The sequence below is a fragment of the Poeciliopsis prolifica genome, unplaced genomic scaffold (assembly GCF_027474105.1).
Source record: "Poeciliopsis prolifica strain line A6 unplaced genomic scaffold, Auburn_PproV2 SCAFFOLD025, whole genome shotgun sequence".
Classification (NCBI taxonomy): domain Eukaryota; kingdom Metazoa; phylum Chordata; class Actinopteri; order Cyprinodontiformes; family Poeciliidae; genus Poeciliopsis; species Poeciliopsis prolifica.
The window spans coordinates 5,004,502-5,024,522 of NW_026562400.1; the positions used below are offsets into that span (position 1 = coordinate 5,004,502).

Consider the following 20,021-nt stretch of genomic DNA (forward strand, 5'->3'; position numbering starts at 1 on the left):
GCTACTGGTGGAACTGTGATTCTACCGAGCTTATCATATGAGCTAATTGTCAGTTCAACTCTCCTATGAATGGTTTTAAGAGGCTTAATGGAGAAGAATTGTGGTGATGACGTGGTGAAGTCGGCGTGTCCGAAAGGATAGAGGCTCCTTAAAGAGACAGAGGCCAATTTCAAGACATTAGATCCAGCAATGATGACAATTCAATTTTATATATATAAATAAAGTGTTATTTAAGTCTGATGTCATTTCATTTCAACTTCATAAACACTGAAGGTAAAATAGTTAATTGACTGTCCTACAAATAGGACAAGAAAATAATGTTAGGTCTGTCCGTATGTGAAATGCGTTATCTGTTGTCTGCACACATTTATCCATGGAAGGGCACAGGTGAGCTGGTGCTTATCTCTAGCAATCATTGGGTAAGAGGCGGGGTATACCCTGGATAAGTTACCAGGCCATCGCAGAAAAAACACTGGACAAACAACCATACACACACACTCTTACCTAAGGGCAATTGAACAGACCAATAAAACTAACACTGATGTTTTTGGTCTGAAGCAATCCCATGCATTCCAAAGGAAAACATTCAAACTTGATGCAGAAAGACACCAGGCTGAAACAAGAATATGAAACAATATTCAAATTTACTGAATGTAATTCCACATTGAAAAGTTTCAGCAGTGGAGAACATTGTCAGGGTAGTACTTTTTCACATGCCCTTTGACCAAAACAATCAGCTTCGTGACTGACTACAAACGCCTTTATGTTGTTCAATTATTTCTTTGTTCAATGACATCTGCTAAGTTTCTTTTTCTTCAACAAACTTTAAGAGCCAGGGAAATTGGTAGTCATTGCATCACTTAGAAGGCAATTCCCTTGTGCCGTCTTCACTTTAATGCACTTCTGTGGTGCTTTTGCTTTAAAGGAATTTGGAGCAAAGGCACACAGCAAATTCGGGAGTGCTAGTTCAACTATAAAAGTGTTACACTTCACTCTCTTTCCGAGTTTATGCAATTCTCATGGATTCTGAGACAAAATTACACTTGATATTTTAACTCTAATCATGTTAAATATTTGACATGCCAGTTGTTGTTTTATGACTCCACATAAATGCACTTTTAACTCAAAGTTGTGTTATTCCCTTTCACACAGTTAACTTTTTAACAGACGTGTTATTTTATGACACAGTAAAGTGTATTTTTAACAATAAAATCGGGTTTCTCTCCCTAATGGTGTTATCATGCATTGTGTTGTTTTATAATACATTAAAAGTGCATTCTGTGTTTACGAGCCCAACATGCAAGTTGTCATATTTAAAATTTTTGTAGTCATGGCTTCAGAAAGTAATCATGTTGTACTGTGTCACCTCACAGTTATGGAGAGGAAAGTGCAGTTCTAATAGTAATTGAAGAATCAGCTACCATGACAGTTTGGTGAGAATATCCCCTCTGTCAATATACAGCAGTGAGAAAGAGAGTGTGTCACAAAACCCCGTAAAGCAGTTTGAGTCTGGATGTAGTTTGAGGATGTCGTTTCATATATAATTAGTTCCATGTCTGGGAGATTTTTTGCAGTGTTTTCTTCATTTCAAAAGTTTGATTAAAATATTCTTAAAATATACCATAATGGAATAAACACATAAAATTAAACAATCCTTCCCTAATTGAAGGCTTTTCAGGCTTTTCTGAATGAGGAAGACTTATCATGCAAAACATTCATTTTTGACAAGTTTAGTTAAAATATGAGGCTGGACATGATAATAAACTGATGGAAAATTAGGCTCTTTTCAGAGAGCCAAATTTTGTGGCATTGGTCCCAAAGACGGCTCTTTCGGCTCTGAAATGGCTCCCAAACAGTTCCCGAACTGTTTTTAGTACAAAGCTTCAAAGGATTAATGGAGGAGCAATGTTGTGATGACATGGTGAGGGAGCATGGTGGAAAGAGCATGACCTTCTTGCAGAGACAGAAGCCCAAATTCAAGGCATTAACTTATAAAGTCAAATGCATTTTAACCATGTTTGATACATAAAGCATTTTATAGCAACTGATGGTAACCTAGTTATGTGATTGTGCTAAGTAACAACATTATGTGCCTGGAAAATACATGATATGCCCCTTTCACAGAGAAAAAAAAGGATTGTTATAAGAGAATTAAAATATGTTAATACAATGCAAGTCATTATTTTTGTTTTAGAAGGTGTCATGAAGTTTTTCAGTTCATTTTCCTTTGGTTTTACAGTGCAGCACAGAGGTGTCTCTCAGCTGTCTGCCTATTTCTGCCTACCATCACACAAACATTCTGGCACTTGTGTTTCTTGTTGCCAACATGCAGCCACACCTATACTCCCTAACAGAAAGCCAGAAATCAATAAAAGGCTGAAGGGAATGTTTGCGAAATCGCTTCTCCCTAAAAACACTGACTGCATTGAGAGAGAATAAATCCATGAAACATACCAAGACATGTAAAAAGGGTAGGGCAACATTTAATCTTTTGCTGACTATAACCCAAGTCACAAATGACACATTTCCTAGAATGCCACAATCCTCACCCATTGGGATTTTACACAAATATGTATTTTCACGTAGATACTTATGAACAAAACAATTTATTTCTTAACCCTTCCCCCAGTCAGAAATATGGCAAGAATGCCTACTGAGCTCAGAGTTTCCACTGGTAAAGTCAGAGGTTGCACAGCAGCCATAATGTTAGAATGCCTACTGAGCTCAGTGTAGTTGCTACACATGTAAAATGTAATAAATTTTGCAGGTATGAATGGTTTATTTATAATTCTGACTGTCTGCATTTTACCAACCAGTGGCACATAATCTCTATTTGTGTAGATCCTTCTCTTGTGTTCCAATGCACAAAACAAAGGGAAATACATTTTCTCAGCCTGCACTGTTAAGGGTCGTTAGCACTGCAACAATTTGCAAATCCCACTGGTTTTATGACTTGCACCAAGAATCTGATCATCTTTAGTCCCCTATACAGAAAGTCTGCTTAGGGCTTCATACCATGCTGAACCAAACTTGTTTATAAGCACTGTGAGAAAACTGAAACTGGATAACTATGCTAAAATTGGTATGGCATATACTTTGGAGCTTTCTGTTGGTGCAAAACTAACATGTTGAAGTTTTCTTTTAGGATCGGGACCACATTAGAATGTGAAAACCATAGGAAACGGCTAAATATGGACTGGTCAAGCTTGGTTTGGACAGTTCTTCAGTGATAACAATTTTTGATTTCTGAAAAGCTTCCTCTGTGAAACAAAGGAGATTCTGTTCCCATCAAAATACAGTGTATTGTTCTAATGAATAGAGTATTATGCATCCTCTCGTGTGAGCTAAATATATTGTTACACCTCTATTTTAAACTGATGTAATGATGTGACTCAGTTGAAGAAAATTACTATTTGATGCAAGGTTTATTGTTTTATTGCCAGAAGTCTTTTGCAGTCCCATTTTTCTTGACTCAAAGAATGAATGAATAAGGCTTACCAGAAACTTATGTTAATTCTGTGTTTTTGTTTGCACTGCCTGGTTGGGTGATTTTCTCAGACAGTCTCCACACCTGGGAGTGGCTTACTACAACAGTAGTTAACCGGACAATGTCACACAATGACAAACCTGTGCCTGTAGCGGCTCGTTTATGGACAAATTAACCTTAGAATAGACCAGGTTGTTTCAACCAAAAGTGCTTTCATTCACTTGCAACTGCAAGAGAAGGGTCATTGTCCTAAAGTGAGCAATCAAGACACAAGTGGATATGAGGAGTGGATGTGCAGACACACACCAACGCACATGCTCAGACATGTTGAAAAACACACGTATGCATCTTGAGTCACGAAAAACACTAAGAATGAGGCAAGTGAACATCCACGAGTGGCTGTGGTTACACTGCAGCTTGCAGCCTGAGTGGCTTAGAATAGCACAGAGGCAACATTCCTCTGCCCTCCCTCTGCAGCCAGCCAGCAGACTGCTGGGTCACATGTACTAACAGGGATCTCATGGATCTTAGAGATGAAGTGTGAATACGCTCACAAGGGCAACAAGCTTGCAATGTAAACACGTGTAATGAAAAGAATAAAGCATGAATATTTATATTTGGAATCATTATTCATAAGCTTCTCTTTGTAAGATTAATATTTGTTTGACAAATCTATCTATCTATCTATCTATCTATCTATCTATCTATCTATCTATCTATCTATCTATCTATCTATCTATCTATCTATCTATCTATCTATCTATCTATCTATCTATCTATCTATCTATCTATCTATCTATCTATCTATCTATCTATCTATCTATCTATCTATCTATCTATTTATCTATCTATCACATTGTGAATAATGTTTTAGATCAAAATCTAGCTTCAGAAAAAAATACGCCTTTTAAAAGCAAAATGTAGTTTTCCAATTATTTACATCTATCAACTGTATGCACCACCTTTGGCAGCAATAGCTGCTAGTGTATTTGTTATATCTCTATGAAGGAGTTTAGATTAATCTAAGGTTAAACCCAAAGGCAGCATAAGATAATAAATCAATAAACCAGTGGAATTTGTGTTTTGTAGTTTGTCTAGAACTTGAAAAAGCAAAGCAGGCCAAGACAATCACATTACCACCACCATGTTTGGCTGTAAAAGGACTGAACTTATATAGCGCTTTTCCAATCATTTTGATCTCTCAAGCCAAGCGTTTTGTAGTAGAGTCACATTCATCCATTTGCACTCATAAACACACACGGTTTTACACAATGTGTAGTTCTCAGGTAGGTAATTTGGTGTTGAGTGCTTTGCCCAGCGGCACATCGACATGTGGCAGGAGGAACCTGGATTTGAACCTACAATTTTCCGATTTCTGATTAAAAGACAACTATTCTACCCACAAAGCCACAGTCACCCCTATAGCCTTCTGATTAACTCTCCGACTGTAGGCATAATGTTATTTTTCTGGAACCATTAGTTTTACACCAGATTAATGGCACACTTTAAAAATGTTAAATTTTTGACTTATCAATCTAGCAGATATTTTGCCCATAGTGGTGACCGTCAAGAAGTTTTTGACAAATGTTCAGGTTCTTCTTGATCCACATGTGGCTTTGGCATTGGAATAATCCAAGGGGCCATTGTTCCAGATGTTTTTCCATGTTCTTTTGTGGTGTTGTTGCACTCTGAAGGATTTTTGTAGATTAGCCAATCACCACTAACAATGGACATTTGTTTTGCCAATTGGTGGCTGATTACCTTGACTGTGGTTTCCAAAGTCTTAAAGACAGTTTTTAACCCTTTCCAGAATGATAGAAGCCTGTTCATTATTTGTTTAATTTAGTGTTGTTTAAAAATGTTTTAGCCTGCTTCATTTATTTCTTGATGCCATAGATCTAGCAGTAATCAGACCCTGGTCTTACTACTAAAAGGAACAAACTCCTATCCCTCTAAAAAAACTAAAACAAAAAACTTATTGGTAATTCATAAATTAAAAAAGATGATTGTGGGTGAGGTCAATCACTTTTACACATAAGCCTGGGTTGTTTTTTCTCCTTTAGTTCATATTTGAAAACATTCTGCATAAGCTTCTCTTTGTAAGATATTAATATTTGTTTGATCTATCTATCTATCTATCTATCTATCTATCTATCTATCTATCTATCTATCTATCTATCTATCTATCTATCTATCTATCTATCTATCTATCTATCTATCTATCTATCTATCTATCTATCTATCTATCTATCTATCTATCTATCTATCTATCTATCTATCTATCTATCTATCTATCTATCTATCTATCTATCTATCTATCTATCTATCTATCTATCTATCTATCTATCTATCTATCTATCTATCTATCTATCTATCTATCTATCTATCTATCTATCTATCTATCTATCTATCTATCTATCTATCTATCTATCTATCTATCTATCTATCTATCTATCTATTTATTTGTGTCTGTGTGTGTGTGTGTGTGCAAACAATGATCTCTAGAAAGAAAGAGTGAGGTGGATGGTATTTAAATTGACTACTGTTTCCCAACTCTCCAACGGCCCCTTTTTTCTCTCTACGCCCATGCACAATTATATCAAGTAGGGCCAATAGGAACAAAGAAGCGCCAGCGCCGAGGCTCCACCTCCCCTCTGACTTGCCTTCCTCTGAGCTTTTTAGATGTACATAATCCCTGAGTTGACCCAGAAAATAGGCAGTCGTTTCAAGATCTGATGCAGTAGTCTTTGTGCGCACCGTCCCCGCTTTGAGCATGAAGCGTAACCCCGAGGAATACGTCCTGTAATCCGAAGGAGCTTTGCCTCGCACAGGAAAACTGAAGTCGCGCAACTTTGAGAAAACGCAGCGGATACGGGTGAGTGATATATGTGGTTAGTTTAATTTAGTGGCCGGATTGATTTGTTGGAGAAATTGTTTTTTTTTTCGCTGTTTGTTGGTCTCAGGGACTCGTGCTGCTGCTCCATTGTTTGCGTTCCCTTGTTTCAAAGTCGATCATAACAAAACGGAAATATATCATTCTGCAATGTCGAATACAAACATTTCAACAAATTTAGTATTTAGATGCGGTAGCCTAAGTATGAATAAAACACAAAAACAGAACCATGTGTTTAATTGTATTTGCACGCCTCGTTGGGTTTTGTGGTGATTCAGCTGTAGGGGAGATGTTGCATGATGTCAGTGTTCTTTGTTGCAACCTTACGTGCGAGAAAATCTAAGAGATATCCACCTCAGCTGGCGTGCATTATAGGTGGGATTTAAAAAGCGGCGTTTTAGTTTAGATTTTTCTCGATCAAAAAATGCCCCCCGCGTATGTTGACCTGTAATTTTAAACCTGGGCGTTATTTGCTTTGGCACAAAGAGGGAAGCTTTTTGGAGATTTAAGCGCACCAGCAGGGTTGTGTGTGTGTAGTATGTATGTGCTTTCGCCAGCAGGCAAAATATCCATGCAGGTTTTGTTCCGCTAGGAACCCATATTGCACATACTTATTTAATTTATAAAGGAGTTTGTCAGTTTATAAGAAGTCCTGCATTAGATTAAAACAACCAGTCTCATAACATTGTTTATTTTTAATTAGAGGACATTACATCTAAGTAACAAAACTGCTATGAGAGTTTTGCTGCTTGTCTGTTTCTAAATTACACTGTTTTCTGCTCATGTGCAGGAGGCATGGGAGATCATATGATGATGTCCATGAATCACAGCTCAGCAGGCACTGGTCTCCACGGTTACAGAATGGGCATGAATGGCGGCCTGCAGGCGGGTCACCAACCGCACGCCAACCAGCCGGGCATGAGGGCGCTTCCCAACGGCCAGATGATGCACTACGGAGGCAACCAGGCCAGCATGGAGGCAGCCATTAGGCAGCGCCAGGGCATGGTCGGTGGGCCCATGAACGGACAGCTCAACGCACCCCAGATGGGTCATCACCAGATGACCTCCAGTAACATGATGTACAATGGACAGCCTCAGCAACAGCAGCAGCATCACCACCCTCAGCAGCAGCAGCATCATATGCACCCACAGCAGCATCAACAGCAGGCGCCGCATCCGCAGCAGCAGCAGCAGCAACAACAGCAGTTCATGAATGGAGGGTTAACATCTCAGCAGCTCATGGCCAGCATGCACCTGCAGAAGCTAAACACCCAGTACCATGGACACCCACTGGGACCTATGGGTGGGAACCACATGGGGCCTACAAACCAGTACCGCATGAACCCAGCTCAGCTGGCGAGCATGCAGCACATGGCCGGACCGGCACTGGCCCTAAATGGAATGGACGCGGATATGATTGACGAGGATGTCTTGACGTCACTAGTCATGGAACTGGGCTTGGACCGGGTCCAGGAGTTACCAGAACTCTTTCTGGGCCAAAATGAGTTTGATTTTATCTCAGACTTTGTGAGCAAGCAGCAACCTAGCACTGTTAGCTGCTGAAAGGACCTTTGTTTGCGTTGGGCCACACTTGGAGGAGGAGGTGTAAGCATTGTCCAGGAAGGATGGAGAGAAGCTGTTGGTTTGCTTTTAATTTCATGAACACAGACCAGTACAACTAAACTGAAGTTGCAGTGCTGGATGTGCAAAAGAGAACTCTGGATATCCACAGCTTGTGTTTGGTTGTGGCTGGAGACCGTTCACCATCCTGGACATGAATGTAACTAAGAAATCCTTAAAATCTCAAAAGCCACTGAACAATACTATGACACTATGTAGCCTCTACGTCTGGACTCTGACAGTTTACCAGTAAAAAAGGTGTATTTATTTATTCCTATCTGAGAAAACTGATATACAGAAGAGCCACCTTCTCTGTTCTTGGGATCCAAGTGTTTTTTTTTTTTCTTTTTTTTTTTTAAACAAGTTTGGGTAGGAATATGGAAATTTAAGTTCTCTACTCATGAACTTTCCTATTCTGTTTGGCTTACTATTAAAATTGTTTCATTAAAGAAAGCAATGCTCATTTTATATTAATCACAAAAGTGATACAGTGGATCATTAGTGATGAAATGCACACTTTCAATTAAAATGCTTAACTTTTGGTAAAGTGTGGCCTTTTTAAGATGTGATGTTCTAAAAACAAAATCTACTGCTTGTACTGTATGAAGCTGTAAAACTCCAACATGTCCACACTGTCTGTGTTCTATTGGAGATGTAGAACCGCCTTAATCATGCAGATTTTTATTTATTGGTTGTTTATGTTATTCTCATTTTTTTTTTTTTTTTTTTGGTGGTCTTTGTGAAAGGGGGTTTTGACGATCAATAAAAATGGCCTGGATAGAAGTGTGGCCTGCCTTTCTATTCATTGCTTAGCGCTTCCTATTGTCAGTAAAAGTCAGGGTGGGGGTGAGGGGACAAATCAGATATTTTTCACTAGGCTTGGCCTCAGAATCCAATATGGCTACCTTCATTTTAAACTTTTTTTTTTTTTTTCCCCATTGTTTTTTTGGATTGATGTTATTGACCAACTTGTCTTTATGGCTGTAGCTATTTTTAAACTACATTACACACTGAAGTTAATTTCCTCATGAAAAACATGTTTTTACTAGACGTGAGCTTTTCCTGGTTAAATAAAGCTGTTGCAGAATAATGGAAGGCATTATTAGGCATTTCTTGTGAGAAACAACTAACAGCAGCCCAAATACAACTCGTTTGAGAACCATGGTTCTGGATCGTTGATAGTTCTTGCTTGTTCTCATTTCTGTTCAGTTCATTTTCATAGGATCCAGGACTTGACAGTGAGATTTCTCTAGATAAAGGTTGAATTTTGTGTCTGGTGAATCTTGTCTATGTTCATTTGATCATGTTTTTTTCAGTCTTTGCTCTGCTCCAAAATCTAGTGATGACACATACTTTAATTCCGGTGGCCATTTTTTAGAAAAAAAAAAAAGGCCACTTATAAAAAAAAAAAGAAAAACTTTTTTTTTAAAATAAGGTGTTCCACACAGAATGTGTGTTATTTATTCTCACCAGACCAAGCAAACAATTCCAAGAAAAGTCCTGATGGAGTTTAGCAAACCCCACACATTTACATTTTTCATGGTTGGATAGAAACAGCTTTTTTCCTGCAAGCCTCGCAGGTGACTATTGACTCCTAATGGCTTGTTTTGCGACACTTAGTGAGTCCAAGGTGTCACTTTTTGCTGCACTTCTTCAACAGTGAGCTTTGTTTCTTTTACCTCCCTTAACATTCATCATATGGTGCATTCAATTATATTGAAGGTAAAAGGAGAACACACCCTTGGAAGTGCTGCTGAGAAGTTTAAGTACAACTTTGGCTTTTACCTTTATTTGGACATCAACTCTGATGCCACCATAAAGTAAATGACATCGTAAAAGCAAAGGAGCTGAGTTAAGAATTTTGATCGCTAAAAACTAAGATGTCTCATTGCAAATAGTCCTAGCCAACATATATAATGAGTAGTTACAGAATCTGCCTGTTGGCTGTGAGCAGTAAATTAACAAAAGGTTTACACTATTTCAAAATAGCAGTCATTTAGCCTGCTGCCTGACTCCCAGTTAGGCTAGAAAATCAATCCCCTAATATAATAGCGTTCATTGTGAAATGAGGGTAAAGACACTTTGGTAGCAAAGTTGTTGGAATTGTTTTGTGACTCCAGGCTGAGAAAATGCTTGATTGAGGTCATGTTGGGAATGTCATCACCACAGTTAGCTTTTTCCACACTGTCAACAGAGGCATCTTTAGCAGCATCGTGAGTAACAAGGAGGGAAATGAGAGCAGCACTGTAAAAATAGTCCTAGCTGATTGTTCAAATTTTTTTTTAAACTCAGCTTGCTTTTTAAAGCAAACCCCCTTGGCTCAATTATCCACTTGTGTTGATAGCCAGAGGGCTCAGTTTGAAAACTGCATCGCTGATGACACACATTGAGATGTGTTTGGCTGAATGGAGGGTTTGATTTGGGGAAAGTGAGCATGTCTCCTTCTTCAGTCTAACATTGACGAGAGAATGGCTCGTAAGTAGGCCAACAGTCTTGGCACATTGCTCGTTGACAGTTGCAGGTGCCCAATGCCAATCTGGAGAGATGGTCTTCTGGTGTGCTGGCACACACCTAATACTATGTCTCTTTGTATATCTCATAATTGCATGCTACTCTTTGAGCTCTTTGTTTTGCCCCAATTAAATGTGAGCTTTCATATTTTGGTTGTAACTCCGTAGGACTGTTAACTGTGCCGAACAACCCTGTTTGCTTTCCCAATCCCTTGTTATGACTGCCAGTTGCTTCACCGAGGCCAGTCTAGACGCAGGCTAAGCAGGGTGGGACGCTTGCAATTACTTCTGTCTTTTTTTTTTCAGCCCACCCACAGCAACTGCTCGACACAACAGTGTGTCTTCCTGTGGTAGCTCGCTGTTCTCTCTGTATAAGTCAGAGACCCAAAAGCCGCATACTAACAGAAAGGCAAAATGAAACAGAAGACATACAGTAAAACGGCGGAAGGAGAGAGAATGTAAAGAGTTCGCTATTAGAAATTAGCTGGAGGGATTTTCTTCATTTCTATAAGCTGGGGGAATTTTTTTTCTCATCTGGGTTTTTCCCACAAAACCTCTAGGACTTAATTCAAAAGTCTTCCCTGAATGTCTTCACAATGTATTTAAACATAAATCCTCTTTTCTCTCAAACCAAAGAACTGAACATTTGCTGCAGGTCTGTATCAAGTGCTGTCTATTTTTTATTTTTTTTTCCAGGCTCTGGTCCAGCTGGTGCCAAGCCTGAGCTCACGTTAATCTCCGGCCCTGGCGCCAATGACAGATAGGTGGTCATTTGCTGTTGTCACGCATGACCAGGTTTCCCACATGTCCACACACACATTGAATCTGTGCACAACCTGATCAAACAGGCTAAGAGGGACACCTCGGTATCAGTGTGTATCCAGGAGAGAAGATAAAAGATTTATGTCTCATCTCTCCCTCCCTTCACCTGAAGTGTGTTAAGTGGGCTGCCTTCAATGCTACCAGTAAATGAGTAAATTGGGTTTTGCATCTATGAGAGTGTGATTAAATTAACAAGAGCTGTCATTATTTTTCCTCATTGCCAATGAGGGGGGAATTTTTTAAAGAAGAAAAGCTGAGTTTGTCAGATGAGAAGTGATGTGTCATAGAGGAAAAGGTTTCTGTATGTGTAAATATTTTGTGAAGAAGGCACGTTTGAGCGCGCCTACTTTACCATGGCAGCTAAGGTTTTTTCCCCTATTTGGAGTGGTTTTTGTTAACCTTGCCTGCGTGTTTGTGTTGGCAGGGGGGGAAATAAACAGCAGCTCCCTCTGGACAGGCAGGGTTCACAGTGTGGACATGTTGCTCAAGCCGAACTTCCTGATTTTCTAGCTGAACAGTCACCTTGTGTATCCACTTGACATTTGGTCAGTATGCTGTGATCTTCCCTTTTCTTCACTTCAGAGAAAGCAGTGACCCAAGATCTGTTTAAACAGTGGTAACACCTCTTATCAGTTGACTATAAATAGAAAAACACAGTTTTCAAATTGTTATTGAATTACTTACAGTTCTACAAAAAAATATTTTCAGATGTGGCTGAATTTGTTTAAATTGTTTAAATTCAGCCACATGGTTTCGGAAGATGAATGGCCAGTTTAATGTCATGCCACATGTTAAGGTTCAAACTTTACTAGGCCACTCAAAAAGAGTTTGTTTCATTCATTAAAAATGAAATTTGTGTGCTTCAGATAAAAGTCTTACCCCAATGCACCTGAGCTTAAGGCCACCAATTGATGGTCAAACAATCTCCTTCATTACTACATTTCTAGCAGAGCTCAAAATCTGTATTTTTATTAATTATGAAAAGTTGACCAGGTTCTGAAGCATGGAAGCAGCTCAAGAGTACGAGATGACTCTGCACAACATTTTTTTCTCAATATTATGTTTTTTTTTTTTTAATAATTCATTTTACACTAGATGTAACCATATTTTACACAAGTTCCACTTTTGTTTTTTCAGTCGATCAAATATTTCCCTTATAGTTCTGAGGATCAGTGAGATGTTTTAGCAAATGTGAGACGAGTTTTTGCGCTCTTTTTTGGGCAGCAGCGGTTTTTTATTCTTGGAAGTCTCCTATTTATGCCAGTTTTGCCCAGTCTCTTTATTACTGCTCAATTATAAACAATTACACCAACAGAGGATATTTAGGCCTGCAGTACATTAGATTTTGTTCAGGTTGTTTTTCTTCTTCAGTGAATTCTTGAATGAGTTGATGATTCACTCTTGGAGATATTTTGGTAGTACAGCGATTCGAAGGAAGGTTCTGAACTTTGGAGAGCATTTTTTCCTTTAATAAGCAGAAAAAATTTAAAACGGATCTCTGTACTTACTCAGGTTATATTTGTATCAAAAAATGTGGTTGGTGAAACATTTGTGAGACAAAAAAATGAAAAAAGAAAAAGTCCACCAGGTGGGTAATACATTTTTCCAGCACTACACATCTAGCTATGTCTCAGTGATATTTTACCTCTGGAACATTGGCAGTTTAAAATATAAATAAATAAAAATACTGATTGTTGCATGTTGGGACAGGTGACATGGATGTTGCCTAGTGACTGGGAGCTCCTCCTCCAACCCCCTTACCGAAATCTGGGGTTGAGTGTGTTGTCAGCTCTTTGAAGTCAAAGGGAGGTGGTGTAAATAATTTATTTGGCTTCACACAGCTGACACTTCTCAGTCTGGCTGGCTAAAGCATCAAGGTGTCCTAACAATGTTAAAGGTGGTAAAGGCTGAAGAGTTGTGCAGTTTTTAACAGTTGGCTGAAACGGATCTGGAGCTGCAGTTTTGCAACAGAGGCAGAAAGGAAGACGATGGAAATCAAACTGATTTCTATAAAAACAATCTTAAATCTGCTTTTGTAGACCAGGGTCCTCCTTTTGGTTTGCAGAATCAAAAATATGTGCGTGACTTTCATTTTTTTACCTTTTGCCATGTTGCCACCGCAGTCTCCATTTTCCTTCACTGGGATTTTAAATGATCGACCAACACTATGCATAACTGTGACAAATAAGGCAATGATACATGGTTTTCAATATTTCTTTGCAAAGAACAATCTGATAAATTTTGTGCATTTGCATTAAATCCCCATGAGTCAGTCCGTTCTAGAACCGCATTGCTCTGTAATCACAGCTGTAAGTCTTTTGGGGGAATGTCCCTATCAGCCTTCTAAATCTAGATATGTTCTTGGAGAATAGTTCAAGCTTAATCCGATTGGATAGGAAGCATCTGCAAGCTTTTTCAGAGCTACCATAATTAGCTTGGCTGCTTCTTTGATTAATGCATATCGGAAAAAAATAGCATAAGATGATCCGATTGAAAGGTTCACAGCTTAAGATTCCCCCCCCAACTTTATCCCTGATCAATCTTGCATGCTCCTTGGTTGTTGCAATGCCGTGTTGTTCTCTGACAAATCTCAACGTCCTTCACGGAACAGCTGTATTTATGCTAAAATTAAATTGCACACAACTTATCTCTAAATGGGCAACATCTAGTGCATTTAATTTAGGGGTAACAAAGTCAAAAGGGAGCTGAATACAAAAGCACCCCACACTTTTCAGATTCGTCTTTGTAAAACATGTGAAAAACCATGTATAATTTACATTTTACTTTCTGCACTACTTTGTGATGGTCTATTACATTAGGCCAGATTAGAATGCATTAAAGTTTGCAACATGTGAAAAAAAAAAAACGTTGCATGAATAATTTTGCAATACGATGTGTTTGAAGTATTGCCTCATAAAAAGTGCTCTTTGTTTCAAAGTTTCATCAAAGGGCTAATAGGGAAGTTCAGACTGTTGTGTTCATCTCCTGCACTTTCTGAAAAATTGCATTTGACCTGTTTAAGGCCAGCTGGGAAATTATTTGGGCCGACCCTGGGGAGAAAGATTCATAGGGATCAAATGGAAGCGAACAGTATTAACACAGTTTATGTTCTGTACACAGTGTCTTTGTGAGCAGGGCTTAAAGCCTGCTTGCTAATCTGGTGGTGACAGCGGCAAGCACATGCTACCAAAGGCCAAGTAATAAGCAACTGGGGGTGGAGTTACACTGAGCAGCTTTTACAAGGCTTGTTGAATGTTTACCTGGAGGTAAAACTGATGGTGTTACATCAATGTGTTTATTGCAAGACGGACGGACAATGCACATAATTCTTTGTTTATGTAGTGTTTATGTCAGCTTACTTTGGAAAAATCCTTATAAATCAGCTCTTTTAACAATTTGTCTCTGCTTTTCTATGCTTCCTTATTTACGTAGAAGCTCTCTTTGCACCTACTCTTGTCTGTCAGCAGGTTTCTGGCAGGGAGATCCCACACAATAATCAATGGAGTTTTTCTTAATTTTTTTTTGGTCGATTCGTAAAAAAAATAATGCAAAGTGAACAAGTCCTGTTCGGAAATCATGACACTTCTTCACAATGACACAAAACTCAAATTATGAGCCACTGTTTTAAAACAATTCCAATACATTTGAATGCTGATATAAATAAGGCTTTTTTTTTTTTTTTTTTTTTTTAAAAAGACCTTTTTAAAAGTGCTTTTTCTGCTTTGAATTAGCTACTTTCAAGGTTTTAAATAAAACAAATCTATTACCAGAAGCATATTTTTGCAAATATAGCTGCAAAATCTCTTTGGGACCAGACCTCTGATTCATTTTGCTTTAATGAGATATCTAATCCTCATGGAAAAAGAGCTCTCTTACAAATTTCTTCCAGTTGTTGTGTTGTTGTCATTCTTTAATGATAAGTAAAGTCAATCAGATGTTAATATCAGACAAAGGTAATCTGAATAAACACAAAATGCATTTCAAAATATCGATGACATATATTTATAGAATCAGGCTATCCATAACAATCGACTCTACATGAAAAAAGTAGTTATCCTCCCTTAAAGATCATGATATGCCTATGATTAACTATTGGTCCAACATTTTTTGCAACTCTTAGAAGGAAAGCTGAGTTCAAATTCATGAGCCACACCCAGGTCTCATTACTGCCAGACCTGAAGGATCAAGAAATGACCCAAATAAAACCTGTCTGACGTGAATTAGTTAAAAGATCTAAAAAAACAAAACAAAACAAAAAAACAACAACACACCAAGCCCAGATCTAAAGACATTCAAGAACAGATGAGAAACAAAGTTTTTGATATCTATTGGGCTGCAAAGGGTTACAAAGCTGGCTAAAGGTTTTAGGATAGCTAGGAAACTATAGCGACAGACATCATCTAAGTGCGAAACATGGAACAGAGGTGAATCTAAAAACTGCTCGAAGAGAGCATCAGTGACCCATCCAGGAGATCACAAAATATCTCAAAGTACCTTCACTAGCCTCAATTAAGATGTGTTTATTGTTCATGATTCCACAAGACAGAAAGAAACTGAGCGAGGCTGTACCCATGAGAGAAAAAACACATAATAAAGTCTAATCTCACATTTGCTAAAAAACAAAACAAAAACAAAAAACAAACAAAACATCCTGTTAATTTCTTAGACTTTCAGGAAAATATTCTATGAACTAACGAGAAAAACGTCACTTTATGGAAGATGTGCCATACGACATTAAATCAACAGTCAAACACTGGCGCAATGTGATTGAAAACCCTGTCAACAGTCTATTGCCTCCAGCTGACCTGTACTTGAGTTATGCAGCAGGTCAATAAACCAAAGTTCACCCGAGCGACTCAAAACAAACCAACCACACACATAAACATGCACACAAAATTTCAAAATCTGGACATTAAACAACTCATTCATCCACAAAAATAAAATGCCATGGCTGTATTCAAATAAGTTCGTAAAGGAGTGAGCTCAAATTTCTCCACAGATATTTAAAAGATGCAATGGCATTTATCACAAATATTTGATTGCATTGTCTCTATTGGTGACCCACCAAAACAGGTTTTTAGGATGCAATCATATTTTCACACAAGGCAAGGTTGCTTTGGTTATTATTCCTCTTTGCAACCATTTGCAAAATCACCTTTTGCAAATGTTTTTTGGGGTTTACTTGCATAATGTTTGGTGTTAAAACTTTTATTATTATTTCAACCAATTGAATGGACAAAAACACTAAAGAACTATTAAAAATTTGACAATATGAACATTCATTTGTAGATAAAGACAGTTGAATATTATTTCTAATGAACATACAACAGTCACTTAACACAGTTTAGCAGCGTAATTGAAAAGTATGGTGCACCATTGTGTTGTTTTTTCATATAAGCCTGAAAAACAAAACAATAATAAATTGCTCAAACCGTTTGGAAACCTTCTAGAACTGGAAGAACACTGGCATTTGCACTCAGTGGATTCTCAACTGAAGATGGGGTAATGTAGGGCGACTATGGCTGTGTGGCAGAGTGGTCGTCTTGCAATCGATTCCAGCTTCCTCCTGCCACATGTCGATGTGCCTCTGGGCAAGGCACTTACCCCCAAATTGCCTACCGATCTGCGTATCGGTGAATAAATGTGTGTGCGAATGTGACTCTAGTGTAAAGTGCTTTGATTAGTCAAAATGACTGGAAAAGCGCTATATAAGTTCAGTCCATTTAATGAAATTGGCATCTAATTTTTAAAATTTTGGTCCCAACTCTCTTCAGAACATAACATGTCAGACTTGTTGAGGAAAATAAAAAAAGGCAATGTAAAGACTTGAGAAAGTCGTTTATCTTTGCCACAGTTATGACTGAACTGCAAGCCCACAAGACTTCCTTTTATACATAGTGAAACTGTTTGCTGTTTCATAGAGTGTCTGACTGTTGAGGCAATAACGGTGGTAGATGAAGGAGCTCTCTAGAACAATAATGATAAATACTAAGGGCAGGATTTCCCCAGAGTATCACTATCTGATGACAAGAACCAAATGAAAGAAGAGTGGCAGCTGACCAAAGAAAAAAATTTCCAATGTAATGTTGGGAACCAATCTGAAACCTGAATTTGCAATCTTCACAAAAACAACAGGCACCACAAGGAGCTGCTACTTCTATAAAAAGCACAAAACTGGCTACTATTACACATCAACAAGCGCATGCATCAACCACGAGCTCTGAGCTCGTCACATGTGCTAAAGCATAACAAACACAGCACAGATTGTGTGTGTGTGTCATATGCTCACGTACACAGAGACACGCATTCATGCTCCTCACTGTAACAGCCTTGGTCACTGTTTTCAACATTATGCGGTACGCTTTCCTGTTTTGACTCAGTGGGTGTGGTTGAAGTCCTCTGTTTGCACAGAGTTGCTTCACTGGAAGTTATTCTTTGGCCACGTTTTCAGTGATCATTTAGTCATCTATGGACAAAATCTACCTTACAATTGCAAGAATGCTTTTATGCAGATGACGGGTGGAGTCTATAGGTTGGCTTGATATCAAGGACCTGGTGTTCTTTTCAACATTTCTAAGTGGAGTTCAACTAACTCCACTTAGAGATGTATTATACCCCTCAATTTAGAAAAGTGAGGCATATATTTGTTTTCAGCCACCCTGAAACAATACCACTGTTGAATCTTTGTGTCTTCTTTGCCAAAGTTAATTAAACTTTATCAGATTGGATGAAATACCATTTGTGTTGAGCAAATTTTAAGCCTTGCTGCACATTCTCAACAAGATTTAGGTATGGACTTTGAATTGGCCACTGAACAAGTGTGCTTTTATCTAAACCATTCCATTTTAGCTCCAATTGTATATTTAGGTTTGCTTTCCTGCTGGAAGGTGAATCTTTGCCTCAATTTCTAGTTTTCCTGTTTTGAACCATCCAATTTCTGAAGAAAACTATCTCCAGAGCATGATGCTACCACTTGTCACAGTAAAAATGTTGAATTCTGATCAGACCACCTTATTTCACTTGCTTAATGTTCTTGACATGGCTTGTGGCAAAATGTAAATGGACATTTTGAAGGATTTAATCTTTTTATGCTTTCATAAAGGCTAGACTTGTAAAGAGTACAAATAATAATTGTCCTGATCACATATTATATACCACATGAGGTTGTTGGTGCGCAATGTGATGTTGAAAAGCTCCATTAGTAAATTAGGTGACATCTTAAAGCTAAACTAGATTTTATTCATGATTATCAGGGGACAAAATACAAATGCGTGTTGCATTTTCAAACTTTTGCTTTTGTAAATATTTGGAAAACTATTTATTGACTTCTCCCTTCAAAATTGGTCTCGCATGAGATCTCAGGACAATACATCAAGTTTCTGTAGTGGCAACATAAGATGTGTAAAGATTCAAGGGGTATGAATGGTTCTGGAAGACAATTTAATGTATATAATTGCCAGTTCAAAACAATCAAACACTTCATGACATTTAGCCCAAGGATAATCAATAAAAGTAAGCAGGGTTGTTAATACCTTTTTGCTGAGGGTCTAAAAAATGATAATTGGAAAACCATCCACAATCGGCATAACAAGCAATTAAATAATTTAAATGAGTCCTGAGTCTATCATGAATACCAATTAAGGAGCATGATTGCGTACGTCTGGCCTTTTTATTATTTTTAGAAGGATGAGTTAATTGATTGGAGAAAAAAAAAAATCTAGTTGTGCTTAAATCTGATTTCCTGCAGGCATGGCAGCCTGAGGAGTTAGATCTGCAGTGGGATCCTTCTTAGAGTAACTAACTGGCCCAGAATTGATTAGTTTAATTCATTATAACCTGTCACTGTCCAGTTGAGCTCTTTAGACATGAATATTAGCTGTAGCTTTGTTAACAAATACTCTTAAAAATCATGCAAGTGCAGTTTTGGAAGCAAATAATTTTCTATACAGATGTAAAATTTGATTTCTAAATCAAAATTAGCCCAAAGAAATACTGCAACAATGGATTGCTAAAGGCTTAACTGGTCTTAAATTTATAATATGAAGCTGACAAGCTGAACTCGCAATCCAGTTTGACTGGCAAAGTTGTATAATAGCCTGTAGTCAAAACTGAAACTGTCTACAACCCTTCAGTATGTAAAACTTTAATTTTCTTATTTTCATTTTAATCTTTAATAGGAAAGGCTTGCTAGAGACCTGCCTAAAATCTCATAAACCCTATAAAATTAGAATTAAAGGAAGTCTTCATTCAGGTGAAGGGCGTAGTTGTAAAAATGTGTATAACAACACGGAAATTGAACTTTTTTTTTTAAAGCACCTAAGACTCCAATTATTTTCTCTATCTTGAAACGAGCCTGAGGGGAAGCTTTAAATAGCAGAGAATTAATGAAATAACTTAGGAGCAATACAGCGGAAGCCCTGATAATGGAGACAACTGCATGAAGCAGTTACATGGTGTAAAAATATCAGAATATCAAGCTGAGACTACCAGATGGAGAGATGGCCACCCAAGGTAGAGCACGTCAGTGACAAAGAATGACTTACGATAGAAAACAAAAACAGATCTGTACTGCCCTCTGTCGGTGATCTATGTTGTTACACTAAATTAAACTAACTTGGATTAAAGAAAGAAAAAACTGACTATTTTATTCGTAATATTTGCAATGAGAAATCTTTATGAAACCACCAAC

The 20,021-nt window shown here is 38.0% G+C and overlaps 1 protein-coding gene across 1 annotated transcript; it reads left to right on the top strand.

Moving 5' to 3' along the window:
* Window positions 1–6,187: 6,187 nt before the first annotated feature.
* cited4b (Cbp/p300-interacting transactivator, with Glu/Asp-rich carboxy-terminal domain, 4b) lies at window positions 6,188–9,340 on the top strand. Its single transcript, XM_055047410.1, has 2 exons — window positions 6,188–6,362; window positions 7,171–9,340. The coding sequence occupies exon 2, from the start codon at window positions 7,176–7,178 to the stop codon at window positions 7,941–7,943; it is 768 nt and encodes a 255-aa protein (XP_054903385.1). The 5' UTR covers window positions 6,188–6,362; window positions 7,171–7,175; the 3' UTR covers window positions 7,944–9,340.
* The last annotated feature ends 10,681 nt before the right edge of the window (window positions 9,341–20,021 follow it).

Excerpts from the sequence above, each read along its gene's own strand:
- cited4b (XM_055047410.1), top strand. The coding sequence starts at position 7,176 with ATGGGAGATCATATGATGATGTCCATGAATCACAGCTCAGCAGGCACT.